The sequence below is a fragment of the Nycticebus coucang genome, chromosome X (genome assembly GCF_027406575.1).
Source record: "Nycticebus coucang isolate mNycCou1 chromosome X, mNycCou1.pri, whole genome shotgun sequence".
In the NCBI taxonomy this organism is placed as follows: Eukaryota; Metazoa; Chordata; class Mammalia; order Primates; family Lorisidae; genus Nycticebus; species Nycticebus coucang.
This window is the reverse complement of record NC_069804.1, coordinates 79366270-79390364: the sequence shown is the minus strand read 5'-3', so window position 1 is coordinate 79390364 and position 24095 is coordinate 79366270. Positions and strand designations below refer to the sequence as shown.

The 24095-nt window shown below is 43.6% G+C and overlaps 1 protein-coding gene across 4 annotated transcripts in view; it reads left to right on the top strand.

The window, feature by feature from the left end:
• Positions 1 to 5297: 5297 nt before the first annotated feature.
• Positions 5298 to 24095, top strand: part of SNX12 (sorting nexin 12) — a 78901-nt gene continuing 60103 nt past the window's right edge. Inside the window, exons 1-5 of one of the 4 annotated variants that reach the window (XM_053579836.1) lie at positions 5339 to 5640; positions 11746 to 11841; positions 13551 to 13675; positions 14081 to 14171; positions 18156 to 18213. In XM_053579836.1, the coding sequence (XP_053435811.1) occupies positions 5476 to 5640; positions 11746 to 11841; positions 13551 to 13675; positions 14081 to 14171; positions 18156 to 18213 (535 nt within the window). In that variant the 5' untranslated portion in view covers positions 5339 to 5475. Of the gene's footprint in view, positions 5641 to 8850; positions 8908 to 11745; positions 11842 to 13550; positions 13676 to 14080; positions 14172 to 18155; positions 18214 to 24095 lie in introns of those variants that run through there. The other 3 variants (XM_053579835.1, XM_053579837.1, XM_053579838.1) reach the window with 3 other exon arrangements.

Here is a 24095-nt window from a genome sequence, read left to right as displayed (position 1 = left end):
AATCACTTAAGCCCAAGAGTTTGAGGTTGCTGTGAGCTGTGATGCCATGGCACTCTACCGAGGGTGACATAGTGACACTCTGTCTCAAAAAAAGTTAAGGGTGGCGCCTGTGGCTCAGTGAGTAGGGTGCTGGTCCCATATACCGAGGTTGGCAGGTTCGAACCAGGCTCTGGCCAAACTGCAACAAAAAAATAGCCAGGAGTTGTGGCAGGTGCCTATAGTCCCAGCTACATGGGAGACTGAGGCAGGAGAATCGCCTGAGCCCAAGAGCTGGAGGTTGCTGTGAGCTGTGATGCCACGGCAGTCTATCGAGGTTGACAAAGGGAGACTCCGTCTCAAAAAAAAAAAAAATTAATTATTTTTTGATACAGAGCCTCACTCTGTTTCCCCAACTAGAGTGCAGTGGCATCATCATAGCTCACTGAAACCTCAAAGTCCTGGGCTCAGGTGATCCTCCTGCCTCAGTCTCCTGAGTAGCTGGGACTACAGGCCCATGCCACCACTCCCAGCTAATTTTTCTTCTCTTTTTTTTTTTTTTTTTTTTAGAGACAGAGTCTCACTTTATTGCCATCCGTAGAGTGCCATAGTGTCACAGCTCACAGTAAGCTCCAACTCCTGGGCTTAGGCGATTTTCTTGCCTCAGCCTCCCAAGTAGAAGGGACTACAGGTGCCCACCACAACGCCCAGATATTTTTTGTTGCAGTTTGGCCGGGGCTGGTTTTGAACCCACCACTCTTGTTATATGGGGCTAGTGCCCTACCAGCTGAGCCACAGGCGCCGCCTAATTTTTCTATTCTTAACAGAGACTGGGTCTAACTCTTGCTCAGGCTGGTCTCAATCTCTGACCACAAGCAATCCTCCCGCCTCAGCCTCCTGGAGTGTTAAGATAACAGGCATGAACAACTGTGCTCAGCTCATCTTTCCAGTCTTAAAAAAATTATTGGGGCACTGCCTGTGGCTCAGTGAGTAGGGTGCCGGCCCCATACATTGAGGGTAGCAGGTTCAAACCCAGCCCCGGCCAAACTGCAACAAAAAAATAGCCAGGTGTTGTGGCAGGCCCCTGTAGAACCAGCTTCTCAGGAGGCTGAGGCAAGAGAATCGCCTAAGCCCAAGACCTGGAGTTTGCTGTGAGCTGTGACACCACAGCACTCTACTGAGGGCAACAAAGTGAGATTCTGTCTCTAAAAAAATATATATATGTATATATTATATATATTAATACGAATGATATCATACTACTATATGTCTTACCAGCTTCTTTTACTTTTTCATGAATATCATTTTATATTATCAAGCATAGAACATTATTTTAAGTTGATAAATATGAGAACCTGAGAGAGTGTACTTTTGGATTTCTCTGAAGGCCACATTTCCCCCCCCCAAAAAAAATAAGAGTAGCCAAGTTTGTCCATTTACACGAGAGACTTAGTTTTATGATGGAAGTGATTGAGATAAAAAGTCTTGTAAAATATAAAATCCACTACTCCTTTATAAGACTTGCAATAAAGCCCAAGTGCTCATCGATCCACAAATGGATTAATAAATTGTGGTATATGTACACCATGGAATATTATGCAGCCTTAAAGAAAGATGGGTGCTTTACCTCTTTCATGTTTACATGGATGGAGCTGGAACATATTCTTCTTAGTAAAGTATCTCAAGAATGGAAGAAAAAGTATCCAATGTACTCAGCCCTACTATGAAACTAATTATGGCTTTCATATGAAAGCTATAACCCAGTTATAACCTAAGAATATGGGAAGGGAGAGAGGGAGGAGGGGGGAGGATGGGTGGACGGAGGGTGATAACACCTGCGGTGCATCTTATAAGGGTACGTGTGAAACTTACTAAATGCAGAATATAAATGTCTTAACACAATAACTAAGAAAATGCCAGGAAGGCTATGTTAACTAGTGTGATGAAAATATGTCAAATGGGCTCGGTGCCTGTGGCTCAAGTGGCTAAGGCGCCAGCCACATAAACCTGGGCTGGCCAGTTCGAATCCAGCCCGGGCCCATCAAACAACAATGATGGCTGCAACCAAAAAATAGCCAGGCGTTATGGCGGGTGCCTGTGGTCCCAGCTACTTGGGAGGTGGAGGCAGGAGAATCGCTTGAGCCCAGGAGTTTGAGGTTACTGTGAGCTGAGATGTCACGGTACTCTACCCAGGGTGACACCTTTGAGGCTCTGTCTCAAAAAAAAAAAAAAAAAAGAAAAGAAAATATGTCAAATCGTATATAAAACCAGTCCATGATCTCATTAATGTACACAGCTATGATTTAATAAAAAAAAAAAAAGGAAAAAAGAAAGACTTGTCATATAAACAAATCCACAATTAGAAGAATATGACTACAAAAATGTTGCATAAAACGAACAAATATTTCCTCTTTAAAAAGATCCTGGGCGGCGCCTGTGGCTCAGTGAGTAGGGCGCCGGCCCCATATGCCGAGGGTGGCGGGTTCAAACCCAGCCCCGGCCAAACTGCAACCAAAAAATAGCCGGGCGTTGTGGCGGGCGCCTGTAGTCCCAGCTGCTCGGGAGGCTGAGGCAGGAGAATCGCGTAAGCCCAAGAGTTTGAGGATGCTGTGAGCCGTGTGACGCCACGGCACTCTACCCAAGGGCGGTACAGTGAGACTCTGTCTCTACAAAAAAAAAAAATAAATAAAAAATAAAAAAAAATAAAAAGATCCTTACACTGGTATTTTTATGTGATTATCTGATCATTTTCTGAGAATAAATTATTGGAAGCAAAATTTTTTGAGTCAAACATTTTGGTAAACAATGTTTAAAATTTAAAAAGTACAAAAGCACAATTGATAAAAACCAACTCTCCCTGCCACCAGTTACTCCTGTCCTCTAGTTCTTCTCTCCAGAGACAACCAGTTATTATGAGTTTCTTTTTTTTTCTTTTTGAGAGCCTCAAGCTGTCTCTCTGGGTAGAGAGCTGTGGCATTACAGCTCACAGCAACCTCCAACTCATGGGCTCAATTGATTCTCCTGCCTCCACCTCCCAAGTAGCTGGGATTACAGTTGCCTGCCACAACACCTGGCTATTTTTTTGGTTGCAGCCGGCGTTGTTTGGCAGGCCCAAGCTGGATCTGAACCCGCCAGCTCAGGTGTATATGGCTGGCGCCTTAGCCACTTGAGCCACAGGCGCCGAGCCTATTATGAGTTTCTTGAAGTCAAAGTTTTTTATACATACTGCCAATCCATTTCCCAGAAATATTGTATGAATGCACATTCCCACCAAAACTGCATTTTGTCACCAAATTTTAAGTCTATCCTTGCCTCTTCACGTTTTTCTTTCTGTAGTGTATGTTGATTACTCCCAGATCTCTCTAACCCTGACCATGCTCCCAAGCCCCAGGCAGTATTTCCAGCTACTTGTGGGACATCTCTACCTGGATGTCCTACGGACATCCCAGATTTATCTTAACTGAACTCATTGTCTTTCTTCCTAAATTTACTCTCCTTTCTGTAATTCAAATTTTCATTAGGCACCAGCATCCACCTCTTTATCTGAGTCTGAAACTCAAATACATTTTCCATGTTACCTGCAAAATAATCCCTCTAAAACATAAATCTGATCATGTCTTTTTCCTGCTTAAGATCCTTCGGTGGCTCCCTATCATGTATCATAAAGCTTCCTAACATCATTTGTCATAAAGAGATCCTTTGCTTAATATAGATGGATCATCCTTGCCTGCCTATCCTCAGCCAGCCTACCTCTCTAAAGAATTCCATCATACAAATCTGAATTGGTGATAAGTGCCTAAAAATGTCACGCTGTTTATTTTTTAACATTTTGGGTTCTGATTTTTAATTTTTTTATACCAAGAATGAGCTTGAACTGTACTGTTTCTTATTGTAAGGACTTCACATAGGCTATTTCCTCTGCCAGAAATCACCTTTCCCAATTTCCACTCACATTTGTCCTTTATGGCTTTCCACATATGTTAAACTCAGATGTTCCCTCTTCTAGGGACCCTTCCCTAATTCCTCCAATTATACATATCTTATATGCTGCCTTGACCATTTGCTTATTTTATACTTGTCACATTATATTAATTTTGTTTACTTCTTTCTTTTGCTAGAAGGTTAACTCCTTGAGTGCAAAGACTTTCTCCTTTAATTCTAGGTCTTCAGTGATTAGCATGGTGTTTGGCACACAAATAGTTAAATAACACTTGTTATATTGTAAGGGCTTGTACTCTGTTGAAAGAATTTCAGGCATTGGTGATACGGGAAATAATTTTTTTTTTTTTTGAGACAGTCTCAAGCTGTCGCTCTGGGTAGAGTACCATGGCGTCATAGCTCACAGCAACTTCCAAATCAGGCTCAAGCGATCCTCTTGCCTCAGTTTTACTATTTTTACTAGAGACGTGTGTGTGTGTGTCTCACTTTTGCTCAGGCTGGTCTTGAACTTGTGAGCTCAAGCAATACACCCGCCTCGGCCTCCCAGGATTACAGGCGTGAGTCACTGCGTGCAGGGAAATAATTTTTGAGCACATGATGGCAGAGGAAAAGAGAAGGAATGATGACCTGAAATCACCACCCAGTTTACCTTTTAATGTGGGGGATCTATAAATCAGTCATATAAATATTAATCTTTCCATAGATGTTCTCATGTAGACGTTTATTTATCTCCATTATGGTTTGCGAGCAGCCTCAGAGGAGTGCCAAGTATGGAGTTCTGCAGAGTAGAGTTAGAAGGTATGAAACAAATGCCTTCAATTTGCTGATAAATGTAATATCGAGTAAACCTGGAGTTAGCTTTAAGTTGGCAACAAGTGGAGGATGAAGATATGTCCAATTTTCCTGAAAAGAATGAGAAATATCTTCGTTTACTTCATTCTAGTTGCTCGCTGCTTTCCTGGCACCATATATAGTGCTGAGTGCTTAACTGCGTGTGGATGCATTGAAACTATCAGTGGCGCGAGTGGCAGGGTTGCGTTCTACGATCTTGGTACTATTGCTGGACTCGCACCCTCTAGAGACCACCCTTCTATTTTCGCGGAAAACCGGGACTTATTCAGGTCACGGGGCTTCGGCCTATCACCGTAGATTCTAGCTTATGGGGCAGTACCCACTGATGATTGATAAACGATATGAGACAATTTCTTGGGTTGCGGAGCGGCGATTGGCCGAGCTTGCCTATGGTGCTTCCTAGGGTATTGGGCAGTGCGCATTTGAGATGCAGATTCCGGGGCAGTCACAAACGTCACCCAGGAGCCTGAATGAGGCCTCCACTTTACATGACACACTGCAGTCCCCTTGGCAGCTATTCAGGGCGCGGGGCGCGGAGTCCCTGGCCCGGGGCGGCGTGCGCGTGCGTGCGTGCGTGGGCGCGCGTGCGCGGCTCCGCTGACTGTGGGTTGGCTGGTTATTTTGCAAGCGGGAGGGGCTGTTCGCGCTCCTGCCTGCGGCCTCTGTTCCCCACCCCCCCCTTTCCCAGTCCTACTCTTCTTCGGAAAGATGTCGGACACAGCAGTCGCTGACACTCGGCGCCTTAACTCGAAGCCTCAGGACCTGACGGACGCTTACGGGCCGCCAAGTAACTTCCTGGAGATCGACATCTTTAATCCTCAGACAGTGGGCGTGGGCCGCGCGCGGTTCACCACCTATGAGGTTCGCATGCGGGTGAGTCACGGGGTGAGGGAGACAGCTGCGGGAGGACGGGGCGGGAGGGGGCGCTGCCATGGGGACAGCTAAGGGCGGAGAAGACGCTTGAAGGGGTCATTTGGGGGTTAGAGACTTAGTAGGTTTGGAGAGAGGTCTGCAGATTTGGTTGTGGCCCAAGGATGCAGAAAACTCCTAAGGGAGACATCGGACCGGGAATGAGGGAAAACAGAAGTGAAGCATGGCTGGATAGGGTGGGGAAGATGGAGTAAGATCAGAGTGAGGAATTCAAGGAGATAGAAATCATGATTGTAGCAACAGAAGGAAGGAACGGAGGCTGGAAGAGGGCTGGGGGATGGAAAGCCAAGGCGATATCCCTGGGTCTCATAACTAAACTAGGTTCTGGGAAGTCATTCTGAAGAGGGAGGGTATGAAGGCCAGGCATCTTCCTAATGAGGTCTCCCAGGGATGATGGAGTTAGGCAAAGCTTTGGATTAAAAGAAGATAGACTCCAGAAAAGGGAGCCTGTGGGCTTGTGGGAGCAGAAATAATAAAGGGAGTCTCCTTAAGACAGTGCTTCTCTGACTTGTGTAGGATTAGCATGTGAAGGAAAGAAAGAAACATTTTATGCTTAAGTTTTCTCAGATACTACATGCTGTGTCTCATTATGAAACATTGTACTGGATTGGTGAATTGTCAGTCGCTGCTTTCATCTTGTGCTGATCCTTTAGATTTGAAGTGTCCAGAATGTTACTTAAGTATTTATTAGGTCTCAGTTGTTTTATCTGTATATGAATGCCTATTTCTCTTATTGTCCTAGATTAACCTTTTGGATTTTAGCCTTGATCTGTCGTTATTTTAATAAATGACATTTCAGAACTGCCCAGGAGGGCGGCGCCTGTGGCTCAGTGAGTAGGGTGCCGGCCCCATATACCGAGGGTGGTAGGTTCAAACCCAGCCCCGGCCAAACTGCAACAAAAAAATAGCCAGGCGTTGTGGCGGGCGCCTGTAGTCCCAGCTACTCGGGAGGCTGAGGCAAGAGAATCATGTGAGCCCAAGAGCTGGAGGTTGCTGTGAGCCGTGTGACGCCATGGCAGTCTACCGAGGGTGGTAAAGTGAGACTCTGTCTCTACAAAAAAAAAAAAAAAAAAAGAACTGCCCAGGAATGACTTCTTCCAGCATGTACTCTCTAGAGCTTAGTCCACAAAACAAAGATAGAATGTGCAGATGGAGTACATGGTGTGCAGGTTCTTTTGCCCAGTTGAAGTGGGTATAGGGAAAACCATTTTCTAGTTTCCCTCATATGTTTTCTCCTCAGACTAAGGTTAGAAGGTCAGAATATTCTCTATGGACAGCATCCTGCTCCAACAGCATGGAAGACCTAAAAGACTGTGCGTGCTTTCATGTTTTTTCTTTTTTTTTTTTTTTTGAGACAGAGTCACTCTTTTGCCCTGGGAAGAGTGCCATGGTGTCATAGCTCACAGCAACCTCAAACTCTTTTTTTTGAGACAAGAGTTTCAAGCTGTTGCCCTGGGTAGAGTGTCAGGGCATTGTCATAGCTGACAGCAACCTCCAACTCTTGGGCTCAAGCAGTCCTCTTGCCTTAGTTTTTCTATTTTTAGTAGAGGCAGGGTCTTGCTCTTGCTCAGGCTGGTCTGGAGCTAGTGAGCCAAGCAATCCACCTGCCTCAGCCTCCCAGAGTGCTAGGATTACAGGCGTGATCCACAGCACCTGGAAACCTCTAACTCTTAGGCTCAAGTGATCCTCTTGCCTCAGCCTTCTGAGTACCTGAGACTACAGGCACCTGCCCTGTCGCCTGGCTAGTTTTTTTCTATTTTTAGTAGAAACAGTGTCTTGATTTTGCTCAGGCTGATGTCGAACTCCTGAACTCAGATGATCCACCTGCCTCTGCCTCCCAGACTGCTAGTATTACAGGTGTGAGCCACCACCCCTGACCCTGTGCTTTCATTTTTGAAGGAAATGAACTGAATAAGAAAGTGTGGTCTCCTACCTGGGCTTTGGAATCTAATTGAGAAATGATCTCCAAATTCCAAGTTTGGCAAAGTCTAAACTGAAGAAAGAAAAGTGAATAGTGAAACACGAGAAATACTTAACCTATATAAAAACTATTTGAAATAATTTCTTTTGGGAAGAGTGATAGTTAGGTCCTTCAAAATATGATAAAGGCAGGGACTTGTCAGTGGTGGAGAACTTAGTTACTGAGGGAGCCTGGATATAACTTGTTCAGTATAAAGGCTCTCTGCTGTGGGGTTTTGGACTCATTCAATGCATTCATTACCTGAGGTATAATTCTCTACTTCAGGTATTCTGAATAACAATAGAGACTGCTCATCTAGTGCCTACTATGTGTCAGGCACTGAAGTCGATTTTAGTTTCCATCTTAATCTTTACAAAAGCCCCATTTTTAGCCAAGTGTGGTGGTTCACACCTGCAGTCCTAGCACTTTGGGAGGCTGAGGCTGGTGAATTGCTTGAGCTCAGGAGTTGGAGATCAGCCTGAGCAAAAGTGAGACACCATTTCTACTAAAAAATAGAAAGACGAGCTGCATGTTGTTATGGGCATCTGTAGTCCCAGCTACTCAGGAGGCCGAGGCAAGAGGATGGGTTGAGCCCAAGAGTTTGAGGTTGCTGTGACCTATGACTCCACGGCACTCTACCCAGGGTGGTAGAATGAGAGTCTATGTCAAAAAGCCCCATTTTACAAATGGGAAACTGAGGAGGAATGCAGTTTAAGTAAGTTGCCCTAAGTATATATAAAATGGGGCTTGAAGTCAGCCTGTCTGACTTCAAAACCCATGCTCTTCCCACTACACTTCAGACTCTTTGGCAAGGCTTAGTGGCAAAACTGTAGTATGCAAAATTTTTCTACCTACTAAGTTTTTTGTCAGTCCCTTCCACAATTTAAATTGTATAATGATGATAAAGTTGATGGTGGTTCCTAGCTCTGTGGATTTGAGTTAATTTGTGTTGTTTATATTAATTTGTATGGTTATATAGGCTTTTAATATTTTTATTGAACTTCTTGGAGTTAAAATCATATTTTAAATTGCTGTTTTAAGTGATCAATCATGGTATGTATTATAGGGAGCATGGGACTTTAGAGAATGGTCTTTGGGAGTTTGGCCTTGTGTATAGATGACACTAACTATTTTTTCTGTGTATAATGCTAAATATCTCTGAAGTTGTTCTCTTTCATTTTGCTCAGGAAGGAACCTCCCCTTCCCTGAAATGGGGAGTCAAGAGTGGTGTCATGGTGACCTTATGTGATGTACGTGGAACTTTTTAAACATTAGTTGTCCTGTGGACTTGAATGTTGCTTCTTTCTCTTCTTTCCCTTGACTTTGTGTTGATCAGAGCCAAAGGACTTTCAATATCCTGTACTGCACAATCTTGGCTTCCTCATATGATTTGTAGGTTTGAGCCAGGGAACTATCCTAATATGTAGTAGCTCCTTCCTTAGATGGCTAGGTGCTGAGATGAAAAGCCATTATTGTCACCATACTGTGAGAGAGAATAGCATTTTTATGAATCAAAGGAGGAAGTCCATGAAATAGCAGTGGGTGGTTTGCCTGTGTCTTAAAAGAATGTACTCAGCATTTCTTTTATTTTCTTTCTTTCTTTTTTTTTTTTTGAGGTAGAGTCTCATTCTGTTGCCCTGAGTAGAGTGCTGTGCTGTCACAGTTCACAGCAACCTCCAACTCTTGGGCTTAAGCGATTCTCTTGCCTCAGCTTCCTGAGTAGCTGGGATTATAGGCGCCCGTCACAATGCCTAGCTGTTTTTTGTTGCAGTTGCCACTGCTGTTTCAGCTGGCCGGGGCCGGGTTCAAACCTGCCACCCTCTGTATCTGGGGCCTGGGGCCCTACCCACTGAGCCACAGGTGCCGCCCACATTTCTTTTCTTTTATTTGGTCTTTTGTTGGTTTCTGTGAAAGACTACTAGTTAAAGTTCTGTTTGGGGATCACAGTATTATAATGAACTCTAGTGGAAACCTAAAATCATGTGATACCGAAGGGCTTTTTTTTGCAAGATTCTGAGAATTTTTTCTATAATGGTTTATTTTGAATAGTTAATACATGCATGTGCTACAGAATTCAAAAGGTATACTGTTACTAAGTCTCCCTACCTCCTCTGTCCTCCAGAGATTCCCTTTTCTGAAGAAATCACTGTTTCTAGTTTCTTACTCTTTTAAAGAATGGTTTAAGTAATACAATGTTACTTTACACGTATCTTACTCCATTTCTACCTATTGACATTCCTTGGACTTGATAATCCTGGGTAGAGTTGTGACATACACACACACACACACACACACACACACTAATATAAGTTGGTCATTTATTTGGTTTTTGATGACCTATATCAGAAAAGACAATTTCCAGATTCCAGAACTGTAAAGCATGATGTGTGAGGACTGTGTGAAGCTCTAGCAGAGCTCCAAGATGATCTTTTCGTGCCCAGAGTGGAAAAAGGAGAGAGCTAGTTCCTTTTATTACCTTCCACTGATCTGAATTGACTGGCGAGAAATATGGTCAGTAGTAGTATATTTGGTTAGCCATTTCTATTTGGAATTTGTAGACAGAAGTGAAGGTCAGGACTTTTTGTTTGTCAGGATTTTCATATTGCCACACTAAAGCCTTGGGAATCTTCTCAGTGATTAAGATATGGGAAAGAACTGATTTATATCAGGGAGCAAGCTATGGTAAGCAACTTATGTAATGGCTATTTCTCCTGCATTTTCTAGATAAGGAGTGGATAAACAGATACATAAGGGTTCAAGTAATTGAGTCGTTCTTGAGTAACTTACATATTCTGCATTATATTTTATTTATTTATTTATTTTGAGACAGAGTCTCATTATGTTGCCCTCGGTAGAGTGCTGTGGCATCACAGCTCACAGCAACCTCAAACTCTTGGGTTTAAGCAATTCTCTTGCCTCAGCCTTCCAAGTAGCTGGGACTTCAGGTGCCCACCACAATGCCTGGCTTTTTTTTTTTGGTTGTAGTTGTTATTGTTGTTTGGCAGGCCTGGGCTGGGTTCGAATCTGCCTGCCTCAGTGTATGTTGGCAGGCACCCTAGCCGCTGAGCTGTAGGTGCCAAGCCCATATTCTGCATTTTAAAAGATGCAGAAGTAGTCATGGTTCTTAATCTTAGTGAGATTATAATCTAATTAGGTGGACAAAACAAACATAATGCATAAAATAATAGTGCATCATACAATACTAAAGTATGAGAGTCACGGGAGTTCAGAGGGGAGGGAAACCAATAAATCTAGTTAGTGTTGTCAGATTTTTCTGTGTGAAGTGAAACTTGAGTGAAGACTTGTAGAATGGAAAGGATTTGGACAGGAAGAGCAGAGGAAGGCATGCCTTGCATGTGTCTTACCTTCTTTACAGAGAACTTAAATCCACTTTTTATGGAAAATGTGATACATGCTCATGATGAATTCAAATTGTACAAGAAAAAATGTGACTCTCCCACCCATTCCAAAGTCAATCACTACTTATCTTTTCATAAATATTTTATTCATTAATATAAATTTATATATATTTCTTTTTAATCACAAATAGAGGCAAGTATGCACATGCACTCATTCATGGGGTACGGGGTGTGTGTGTGTGTGTATATTATATATATATATATATATATATATATATATATATATATATAGCTCTGTACCTTGGTTTTACCACTTAATATCTTTCCATACCAGCATATAAATATTTCATATTCTTTTAATAGTTGCATAGTATTCTACTACTTAGGTATACCATTTTCATTTAACCAATTGCCTGTTGATGGATATTTATTATTATTATGAGTAATAAAATGCAGTTAAAACTCTTGTATATACTTATTTAAATACAAATACAAGTCTATTTGTATGATAAATTCTAAGCAGCATGGGACTTCTGATCACCAACTGTGACAAGCTGAATATGGTAAGGGTCAGTATTCATTTAGTGGCATTTTGAAAAAGGGTTATAGGAGCATGGTCCATAGGAGCTATTTCTTCACTGGGGACCTGTCAAAGTGGTTCTGACAGGTGGCCGCTACAGGTTGAACATTACTTGTTATCTCTCTTCTTTCATTCTTCCTTCCCCATAGACAAACCTACCTATATTCAAGCTGAAGGAGTCCTGCGTACGGCGGCGTTACAGTGACTTTGAGTGGCTGAAAAATGAGCTGGAGCGAGACAGTAAGGTATGGCTACATTCTCTATGAGGCAACCATGTAGGAGGAGACCTACATAGGCTAAGAACGCTTATGATCACAGTCTACAAAATCTTGAAGTGAATGGAGAGAGAGTGAACATTTCTTATCTATCAAATCTCAATACATTGGATCTGAGGGATATCCTTTGAAATTTGAAAAAGGATAGCCGGGCATTGTGGCGGGTGCCTATGGTCCCAGCTACTTGGGAGGCTGAGGCAAGAGAATCACTTAAGCCCAAGAGTTGGAGGTTGCTGTGAGCTGTGACACCACACACCAGCACTCTACCCAGGGCGACAGCTTGAGACTCTGTCTCAAAAAAAAAAAAAAAAAAAAGATGGTCTTTGGGTGGCATCTGTGGTTCAGTGAGTAGGGCACTGGCCCCATATATCGAGGGTGGCGGGTTCAAACCCTGTCCCAGCCAAACTGCAACAAAAAATAGCTGGGCGTTGTGGGCGGGCACCTATAGTCCCAGGTACTTGGGAGGCTGAGGCAAGAGAATTGTCTAAGCCCAAGAGCTGGAGGTTGCTGTGAGCTGTGATGCCAAGGCGCTCTACTGAGGGTGACAAAGTGAGACTCTGTCTCTAAAAAAAAAAAGGAAAGAGAAATGTGAAAGAGCAAAATTCAGGATAATTTTTAAAAAATCAGTGTTACTTTTTTTTTTTGAGACAGAGTTTCACTTTGTCACCCTTGGTAGAGTACCATGATGTCATAGCTCACAGCAGCCTCCAAACTTCCAACTCCTGGGCTTAAACAATTCTCTTGCCTCAGTCTCCCAAGTAGCTAGGACTACAGGCGCCTGCTACAACACCCGACTATTTTTAGAGAATAGGTCTCACTCTGGCTCAGGCTAGTCTTGAACCTGTGAGCTCAGGCAATCCACCTGCCTCAGCCTCCCAAATGCTGGGATTACAGGTGTGAGCCACCGCACACAGCCAGTGTTACTTTTAAGTAGCCAGTAAAGTTGTATAACTTAACTCTTATAGGTGCTAAAAATGGAAAGTTTGGTGTCAGGAAAGTCCTAGCCAAAATCTTAGATGGTAGTGGATAGGAAAGAAAGCATTATTTGGAGTTTATTTGCTTTCTTTTCTTTTTTTTTTTTTTTTTTTTTTTTGTAGAGACAGAGTCTCACTTTATAGCCCTTGGTAGAGTGCCATGGCATCACACAGCTCACGGCAACCTCCAACTCCTGGGCTTAGGTGATTCTTTTGCCTCAGCCTCCCGAGTAGCGGGGACTATAGGCACGTGCCACAGTGCCTGGCTATTTTTTTTTTTTTTTTTTTTGGCCGGGGCAGGGTTTGAACCTGCCACCTCTGGCATATGGGACTGGTGCCGTACTCCTTGAGCCACAGGCGCCGCCCAGTGCCCGGCTATTTTTTTTTGTTTTTGTTTCAGTTTGGCTGAGGCCAGGTTTGAACCCACCACCCTCAGTATATGGGGCCAGTGCCCTACCCACTGAGCCACAGGCCCTGCCCTGTTTGCTTTCTTTTAAGATGATAAACCTGTCCTTCCACAGAAACAGAGTTGTATTAATTATTTTATGTGAGTCATCTTGACTTATGGTCTTAGTTCTTGCAAGTTGCTGGCTGTGGGACAGTATGGAAACTATGCCTAATAAGAAATGAGGTATACAGTGCTTTATCATCTCATTCCCACTTTGTCTCTCTCCCACGTGGCTGATATGTTGTGTCTGCCTGCAGATTGTAGTACCACCACTGCCGGGGAAAGCCTTGAAGCGGCAGCTCCCTTTCCGAGGAGATGAAGGGATCTTTGAAGAATCTTTCATTGAAGAAAGGAGGCAGGGCCTTGAACAGTTTATTAACAAGTAAGCCAAGTTCCTGGGGGCTCTGCTTGCTACTTTTGCCATCATGGTCTTTCTATATGTTTTTTCTACCTCATCTTTTGTAATGGGTACTGTGATGTGGTCCCAATTGTTGTGGTGGGCTGACTGGACAGTAAAATTCATTCCTTTGAGCAGAATTCTGATCTCGTATGTCAGGACCTTAGAATGTACTGTGTGTTGGTTGTATCTAGGGATTTCCCTACCTTGCCCCTATATCTTCCCTTTCCCTCTACAATATTAGGGTTGAGGTGGTACCCTACTGCTGTCCTCCAGTGGCTTAAACCTTAGGGCTGATCTTTCCCTTTTCTCCCCTTTCCACACTCCCATCCCTTTGCTAATTCTCTCTGATCCCAAATACTACTGATAACCATCTTGGTCTTTTTATAGAATTGCTGGGCACCCACTGGCTCAGAACGAACGCTGTCTACACATGTTCCTGCAGGAGGAGGCAATTGACAGGAACTACGTCCCTGGGAAGGTGCGCCAGTAGGAGCCCCTCTCACCACTTGCCCTCTACTTTCCTGCTGAAATGACATTGGTTTTTACACTAAGCCTCTCTCTCTTTGATCTGAAGTTGGCTGCCCATCCCTTGGCCTGATACACTGTCTGGCATTGTGCTCCTTGGTACCTGACTACACCATGTGGGCATTCTGCTAGGATCCTCTTCTCTGAGGAGAGGTGGGAAACCACAGGCAGATGCCCTTTGCTTAGGGTTGGGAGGTGGGGGGATTGGACTGGAAGGCAATTTTTTTGGCATTTACCAAATGCCAAAAGACTAACCTTAGGGGGAGGGGGTCTTGTTCTGGTGAGGCACTTGGACATACTGATGCTGCAAGTCCAGGGGATTTTTATTACTCTTAGGTTTAACCAGGAACACTGAACAGGGAAAAACCCTGCCTTTCCTGCCTGCATGAACTTTTTCATTTTGGGGAAGGTGGTAAAGAATCAGAAGCTTTCCTTTTTTTTTTCTCCAGGCCTGCTCCCAGTTTTCTTAACAGTTTATTTTATTCATTTCTCTTTCTCTCTTACTGCTTTTCATGGCAGTAATCCTTCTAGAGTCCAAGCATTGTGTTGTGTGGAGCAAGGTGTGTGGGTTTTCTAGGCCCATCATCATGGCTGCCTCAGAGTCAGAAGAAAGCCATAGGGCAGTAAGGGAGCTCCTAGTGCCTAACCTCTCTTGTTTTGTGGCTTCTCATTCTGGCTGCCCACTCACGAGTGGGTGAGTTAATATGGGCCAGTAGTACTCCCTGCCCAAGGCCTTGCTACTTTATGGGCTAGCTTTGTAGGTTCGCTGGCGTAATGGGTGGGGGTAACTCACCACTGCCACGTAGCTCTAAGACCCATGGGAGTTGATTATGTTCTAGGTTCCGGGAAGGGCATCACCACTCTTCCATTCTCCTTCCCCCACCACCATCCCATTCAGTGCTGCCACTGGGCAGAAGCACACGAACAAACCACACAGTCTCTGACTTCTCACTAAGCACTTTGAGCTGTTGAATGGGGCTCAGGGGCACGAGTTGTCACTGTCTTCCCCAGCTTGGTCACAGGGTTATTGAACTGCCTGCACTTGTTTTCCATACAACCCCAGCATTTTCTTCAGGAGTTGAACTAGGGATAGTAGCTGGATATGAATTTCCTAAATCTTAGAGTCTGAAGCAGCTTCTTGAGGCTGACAGCTGTCCTGCGCTTCTGTCTGGGAGGAGGTATTTTGTTGGGGCCTGATTTCTGTACCAAGTGGTGGGATGACAGCAAGTTAACTCTGGTGCCAGATGAAAGGCTCTTTGATTAGACTCCTTATCACAGAAGGATTAGACTTTTCTATATAGGACCTTGGGGAAAAGGATTGCTGATTCCAACATGACCCTGATCAGAGAGATTAGGGTTGGATTTTGATATGGATTTGGAGCCCATCTAAATGTTGAAATGTCCTGAGATAGCTCTCCAGCTACGAGCCTGTGCCAGGGGCTGAGCAGCCCCTAGAGAGAGGCTCTGCTCCATTTCCCACCTCGTTGGTGTTGTTGCTGCCTCCTTTTTGATTTGTATCCTCTGATACAGACTTTTTAAAAAAAAAAAACATTCCTTCTTTCATTGTGCACAAGTACTGAGAGTCCGAGGCCCCATTTCTGCTGTGTATATATCCTAACTCGGGGCTTTTTTCAGCAAATTGTTCATTCTTCTGTCAGACAATGTCATACTCAACTCTGTTCATATTAAACCACTGTGAAGCAAGCCTCTGTTTTCCTGCTTAAGTTGTATGTTAAGTATTTTTTAGTGTCTAGACTATTCTGGGTAATATGCAGAAATTATACAATGTGGCTAATGTTCTGAGGTAATAAGTTTTATATTTATTTTTTTAAAAGCAGAATTCTAACTGTCCATGGCAATATTTACCTATCCTTGCAATTTACAACTGACTTTGTCACAGAGTTAACACATCTGCTTGCAGGAAGTAGCCATAGGCTCAGTACCTGTGGTTTGGATCAGATTTAGCAGATTTGATTTTTAAGATGATTGTGGGTTTATACTAATTTGGGCAGAATATATTTATAGTATATATGTGTATGATGTATATGTAATATGTGTACATGTACACGCATGCATGTGCTCATCATCTGATGTACCTGTACATCATCAACAAACACTGATTCTTTCAGAGGCTTTTTACGTCAATTGAGACTTTTTCTCCCAAAGATTGGATATAGGTAGAAAAGTGGGAGAACTCTGAGAAATTATTATTATTATTGTTATTTTTTTTTTGAGAGAGAGAGTCTCATTATGTCGCCCTCGGTAGAGTACCGTGGCATCACAGCTCACGCAACCTCAAACTCTTGGGCTTAAGAGATTCTCTTGCGGGTGGTGCCTGTGGTTCAGTGAGTAGGGCGCTGGCCCCATATTCCGAGGGTGGCTGGTTCAAGCTGTTGAATGGGGCTCAGGGGCATGAGCCAAACTGCAACAACAACAACAACAACAACAACAAAGATTCTCTTGCCTCAGCCTCTAAAGTACCTGGGACCACAGGTGCCTGCCACAACACCTGGCTATTTTTTTGTTGTAGTTGTCATTGTTGTTCGGCAGGCCCAGGCTGGGTTTGAACCCGCCAGCTCTGGTGTATGTGGCTGGCACTCTAGCCTCTGAGCTACAGGCGCTGAGCCTACTTTTTTTTTTTTTTATTGTTGGGGATTCATTGAGGGTACAATAAGCCAGGTTACACTGATTGCAATTGTTAGGCAAAGTCCCTCTTGCAATCATGTCTTGCTCCCATAAAGTGTGACACACACCAAGGCCCCACCCCCTCCCTTCATCCCTCTTTCTGCTTTTCCTCCCCCTACTTTTTTTTTTTTTTAAGACAATCTCACTCTGTTGCCCAGACTAGAGTACTATGGCATTAGCCAAGCTCACAGCAACCTCAAACTCCTGGGTTCAGATGATCCTCCTGCTTTATTTAGCCTCCCAAGTAGGTGGGACAACAGACACCTGCCACCACACCTGGCTAAGTTTTCTATTTTTAGTAGAGATGGGGGTCTCACTGAGGCTGGTCTCAAACTTCTCAGCTCAGGAGATCCTCCTGCCTTAGCCTCCCAGAGTGCTAGGATTATAGGAGTGAGCCACTGTGACTGGCCAAATTCTGAGAACTTTTGATGGGTAGATATTTTCATCTGATCAATATGTTCTGAAATGATTTTCCTACACAGAGTAGGTTTGGGAAGGGTTGGAGTGAGGGGAGATACAAGTCTTAATATTTGGAAAGTCAAAGCTAGTTTTAATGTGGTTCAGTATGGAAAGAAGATATAGAAAATGATGTGTTAGGAAATTAAGGTGACTTAGCAGTATTTGATTCTAAATAGAAGAGTGAGGGCTGAATCGGAGAAGTTAGGTTTTAGGTAGTTCAGGAATGAGATGACTTGGTGACTAAGGATATCTGAGGGGTGAGGGAAGAATAGGTATTTCTGTGAGGTAAGGGAAAGGAAGAGTAAAGACAGAGATGCAACCTTCATAGGCAGCAGTGTTAGAGAATGAACTGGAGGGTGGCGCCTGTGGCTCAGTGAGTAGGGTGCTGGCCCCATATACCGAGGATGGTGGGTTCAAAACCGTCCCCGTCAAACTGCAACAGAAAAATAGCTGGGTGTTGTGGCAGGCGCCTGTAGTCCCAGCTACTTGGGAGGCTGAGGCAAGAAAATCACCTAAGCCCAAGAGCTGGAGGTTGCTGTGAGCTGTGATGCCACAGCACTCTACCAAGGGTGACAAAGTGAGACTGTCTCAAAAAAAAAAAAAAAAAAGAGAATGAACTGGAGAATACCTGGAAAAAGCAACAATAAAGTATTAACAAAACTTTGGACAGATGATACTCATTTAATAAGTGCTAACAGTATTCTGTGTGCCTAGCCGTATGCTAAAAACTGTGCTGGCAGTGAGGTAGGGTAGTTGTAGCACAAGTAAAATATTACATTCTTTTTCTTCATAGACCTTAGACTTCTGTTCAAGAGTTGTCTATAAAAGACAAGAAAATGCTGGAGACAAAAGTAAGATAAGTGGTTCAGGCACATCTGTTTAATTGTCTAGACTTTTTTCTTTTTCTTCTTTTTTTTAAATATCAAGCCAGGTAAATTCCCTCTCTTTGAAGTTAATTGGCCGTTTTAACACAGTAACTGGATCCCACAAGAACTCTAAATCTAAGCCTCCACCTTCTTTTTTTTTTTTTAATTTAGAGAGCCTTACTATGTCACCCTTGGTAGAGTACTGTGGCATCACAGCTCAAAGCACCCTCAAACTCTTGGGTTTAAGCGATTCTCTTGCCTCAGCCTCCTGAGGAACTGGGACTACAGGTGTCCACCACAACACCCAGCTATTTTTGAAGATGGGGTCTCGCTCTGGCACAGGCTGGTCTTGAACCACCCACCTCAGCCTCCCAGAGTGTTAGGATTACAGGCGTGATCTACCACGCCCAGAGAATCTAAGTCTTCTTACTCATCAACACTGAGGAGAAACATACTTTTTTCTTTTTGAGACAGAGTGTCACTTTGTCGCCCTGGGTGGAGTGCTGTCATATCACAGGTCACAGCAACCTCTAACTCTTGGGCTTAAGCGATCCTCTTGCCTCAGCCTCCCAAGTAGCTGGGACTACAGGTGCCTACCACAATACCTGGCTATTTTATTTGCAGTTGTCATTGTTGTTTAGCAGGCCAGGGCTGGGTTCGAACCTGCCTGCCTTGATGTACGTGGCCAGTGCCCTACCCACTGAGCTATGGGCACTGCCTGCATTCAAGTATATACACGTATCTGAGCGTTTACTGCTAACTAATCCTCTTTATCTATATCACAGAAAGGGCTTACCATTACACTGGAACCTGGGGACAGAGACTTAACAAAAAAATTTGAACATAGTTAGACCCAAAACAAGTTTGAATCTTCACATTCCACAGATGTCTCATCTACCCTTTGACCCAATCTTTCAGACAAGGAATTGAGCTAGTAAATGTAGGAGAGATAGACAATATTCAGGCCTCTGGAGTTTTGTGGGGTTTTTTTAAATTTTTTTGAGACAAAGTCTTGCTTTGTCACCCTCAGTAGAGTGCCATGGTGTCATAGCTAACAGCAATCTCAAACTGTTGGGCTCAAGCGATTCTCTTGCTTTCCGTGTAGTTGGAACAACAGGCACCAACCACAACGCCCGGCTATTTTTAGAGATGAGGTCTCACTCTGGTTCAGGCTGGTCTTGAACCTGTGAGCTCAGGCAGTCCACCCACCTTGGCCTCCCAGATTGCTAGGATTACAGGTATAAGCCACCATGCCTGGCCCTCTCTGGAGTTTTTGTTTGATAGCTATCCTAGGTGAGCATACTACTATGTTGAAATATATACTGTAATAATTTAAGTAAAACTACTTTCTGCTGTGGAAATGCAGATCGCCTGCTCACCAAAGTGGATTTTTCTTCATATTCTTGAGGAACATTGAGTCACCTTAGGTATTCTCTTCTTAGAAACACAATAACAGTTCTAATTTTTTCTTACTTGGCTCATTTTTAACCCTTTCGTCTTTATTATTCTGAAATCTACAAGGTCTTCACATGACCCGAAGTCACAGAGTCTAAAACTATATACCACTTTAATTATAGCCTTAAGGTTAGGTGGTTATTATTCCATTTATACAAGTTTACTTTTAAAATATAAACTCTTGGCTCGGTGCCTGTGGCTCAAGTGGCTAAGGCGCCAGCCACATACACCTGAGCTGTTAGTTTCAAAGCCCGCCTGGGCCCGCCAAACAACAATGATGGCTGCAATGAAAAAAAAAAAATAGCTGGGTGTTGTGGTGGGCACCTGTAGTCCCAGCTACTTGGGAGGTGGAGGCAGGAGAATCCCTTAAGTCCAGGAGTTTGAGGTTGCTGTGAGCTGTGATGCAACAGCACTCTACCCAGGGTGACAGCTTGAGGCTCTGTCTCAAAAAAAAAAAAAATATATATATATATAATATACACTCTTTGTGACTAATTTAGCTTGTGGTTGTCTGCCACTCCCTTCCTGATCACCCACCACCCCTCATTTCCCTTATCTTTTTTTTTTTTTTTGAACCAGTTGTTCACTATTTTATTTCTTCTCTCCATTTTCCTCCATCTCTCTATGCATTTAAGAACAGAGAACTGATTCCTTATAAAAGAGAAAAAACGGGTATTTATCAACATCACAAAGAGATTCTTTTTTTTTTCTTTTTGAGACATAGTCTCACTTTGTTAGCCTTGGTAGAGTGCTATGGCGTCACAGCTCACAGCAACCTCTAACTCTTGGGCTTAAGTGATCCTCTTAGCCTGCCTAGTACCTGGGATTATAGGCACCCACCACAATGCCTGGCTATTTTTTTTTTGCAGTTGCACTTGTCATTATTGTTTAGCTGGCCTGGGCCCTGTTTGAACCTATCAGCCTGGGTGTATGTGGCTGGCACCCTACCCACTGAGCTACGGGTGCCACCCACAAAGAGATTATTATTTTATTTTTTTTGAGACAGAGTTTCACTATGTCACCCTCGGTAGAGTGCTATGGCGTCACAGCTCACAGCAACCTCAAACTCTTGGGCTTAAGCGACTCTCTTGCCTCAGTCTCCTGAGTAGCTGGGACTATAGGTGCCTGCCACAACACCTGGCTATTTTTTGGTTTCAGTTGTCATTGTTGTTTAGCAGCATGGGCTGGGATTGAACCTGCCAGCCTCGGTGTATGTGGGTGGTGCCCTACTCACTGAGCACTGAGTTACTGGTGCCAAGCCACAAAGAGATTCTTTTTTTTGCAGTTTCTGGCCAGGGCTGGGTTTGAACCTGCCACCTCCGGCATATGGGGTGGGCGCCCTACTCTTTGAGCCACAGGCGCCACCCAGGAGATTCTTTATTTACTATTATTATTATTTTTTTGTTAGAGATAGGACTTTGCTTTGTTGTCCAGGCTGGAGTACAGTGGCCCAATCATAGTTCACTGCAACCTCCAATTCCCAGGCTCAAGAAATCCTCTTGTCTCAGCCTCCTAAAGTGCAAGGATTATAGATGTTAGCCACCATACGTGGCCCAAAAGGATTCTTTAAATCACTGCAGGCTTCCTTCCATCTCTCTGTTTATCTGTGCATTTAAGAACAGAGAGTTTATTCCTTATAAAATAGACAAATGTAGTAATTATCAACATCATAGAAGGATTCTTTAAATCACTGTAAGCTTCCTTTAAATAGGTGTTTCCTATGGTAGTTATAAGTGTTTATATATAGGTCATCAATTACTTAATATAGAGACACTGAAGGTAGAAGGTTAAAAGGCACTGCCAATCGAAGAATAGTTAGAAATTAGGATAAAACAGCCAGGCAAGGTGGCTCATGCCTGTAATCCTAGCACTTGGGAGGCCGAGATGGGTAGATTGCCTGAGCTCACAGGTTCGATACCAGCCTGAGCCAGAGTGAGACCTTGTCTCTAAAAATAGCTGGGTGTTGTGGCGGGCACCTGTAGTCTCAGCTACTTGGGAGGCTGAGGCAAGAGAATTGCTTAAGCCCAGGAGTTTGAGGTTGCTGTGAGCTATGATGCCACGGCACTCTACCAAGGGTGACAAAGCGAGACTGTGTCTCAAATAAAAAAGAAATTAGGATAAAACAATAATTCTGAAACAAAATACAGTTAAAATGACAAAAATTTCATTTCTTTTCAAGAAAATGTTATATTATTATACCAATAATGTTTTTTTTGGTCCAGATACAGTCAACTTTTCATCATCTGTGCTAATAGTTATACATTTTTGTTTTAAAATTTAAATACAAGATGTCTAATCATAAAATTTAAAAATATTTCATTGGCTGGGTAAGGTGGCTTACACCTGTAATCCTAGCATTCTGGGAGGCCGAAGCAGGTGGATTGCTTGAGCTCACGAGTTTGAGACCAGCCTGAGCAAAAGCGAGACCCCCATCTCTACTAAAAATAGAAAAACTGAGTGATGAACAGGATGAGATGGACTGTGAAGTACAAAGTGGATTCCAGACAAGACAGCAGGGAAGATGGGGAAAAAATTAGAAAAACTGAGGCAAGAGGATTGCTTGAGCCAGAGTTGGAAGTTGCTGTGAGCTATGATGCTACAGCACTCTACCAAGTGCAATAGCTTGAGACTCTGTCTCAAAAAAAAATTCATTATATATTATCACACTGAAAACTCAGAAAGGTATGAAAAGAAGTAGAAAAAGTGCTAGGCCTGGAATAGAAACCTGACTTGGGGAGCTGACTATATAGCTGGCTATAGGACTTTAGTTGAATTGTTTCATCATGTTTGACCTGTTTTATGAAGTGTAAAATGAGAGGATTCGACTAAATGATCTCTGAGGTATCTTAAATCTCTAACTTTTAAGATTTTCCACTCTTGCCAAGGAATTAAGTAAACCCTGGAGGTGAAGCCACCAAAAAATTGAAAGCACAATTTTTCTTGAGTAGTTCACTATAGTGTAGTTTTCTCTTTCAGAAATGTATTTATTCTGATTAGATTGTTTTCACACATCCTATTGTGTCAAATCACAAGTGCCCCATTCAAACTTGATGTTGATTTTTTTTTTTTTTGAGACAGAGCCTCAAGCTATTGCCCTGGGTAGAGTGCTGTGGCATCATAGCTCACAGCAACCTCAAACTCCTGGGCTCAAGCGAGTCTCCTGTCTCTGCCTCCCAAGTAGCTGGGACTACAGGCGCCCGCCACAATGCCCAGCTATTTTTTGGTTCCAGCTGTCGTCGTTTGGCGGCTCGGGCTGGATTCGAACCTGGCAGCTCAGGTGTATGTGGCTGGCGCCTTAGCCGCTTGAGCCACAGGCGCCAAGCCTTGATGTTGATTTTGTTTACAGTTGCCATATATATATATATATATATATATATTTTTTTTTTTGTAGAGACAGAGTCTCACTTTATGGCCCTCGGGTAGAGTGCCATGGCGTCATATGGCTCACAGCAACCTCCAACTCCTGGGCTTAAGCGATTCTCCTGCCTCAGCCTCCCAAGTAGCTGGGACTACAGGCACCCGCCACAATGCCCGGCTATTTTTTGGTTGCAGTTTGGCCGGGGCCGGGTTTGAACCTGCCACCCTCGGTATATGGGGCCGACGCCCTACCGACTGAGCCACAGGCGCCGCCCTATTTTTTTTTTTTTTTTGAGACAGAGTTTTATTATGTCGCCCTCGGTAGAGTGCTATGGCGTCATAGCTCACAGCAACCTCAAACTCTTGGGCTTAAGTGATTGTCTTGCCTCAGCCTCCCAAGTAGCTGAGACTACAGGTGCCTGCCATAATGCCCAGCTATTTCTTGGTTGTAGTTGTCATTGTTTGGGAAGCCCTTGCTGGATTCGGAGCTGCCAGCTCTGGTGTATGTGGCTGGTGCCCTAGCTGCTTGAGCAACAGGTGCCAAGCCAAGTTGCCCTAATTTTATTGTTGGTCTTCTAGCTGAAAATTTTTGTTATTTATTTATTTATTTATTTTTTGCAGTTTTTTTTTTGGCTGAGGCTGGGTTTGAACCTGCCATCTCCGGCATATGGGGCCAGTGCCCTACTCCTTTGGGCCACAGGCGCCTCCCCTGTTTATTTTTATTTTATTTTATTTTTTTTTAGTGAGATAGTCTCACTTTGTTACCCTTGGTAGAGTGCCGTGGCATTACAGTTCACAGCAACCTCAAACACTTGGGTTCAAGCGATTCTCTTGCCTCAGCTTTCCAAGTAGCTGGGACTACAGGTGCCTGCCACAACGCCTGGCTATTTTTAGAGACGAGGTCTCATTGTGGCTCAGGCTTGTCTTGAACTCATGAGCTTGGGCAATCTACCTGCCTTGGCCTCACAGAATGCTAGGATTATAGGCGTGAGCTACCATGTCTGGCCTTAGCTGAAAAAAAAAATTTTTTTTTTTTTGCAGTTTTTGGCTGGGGC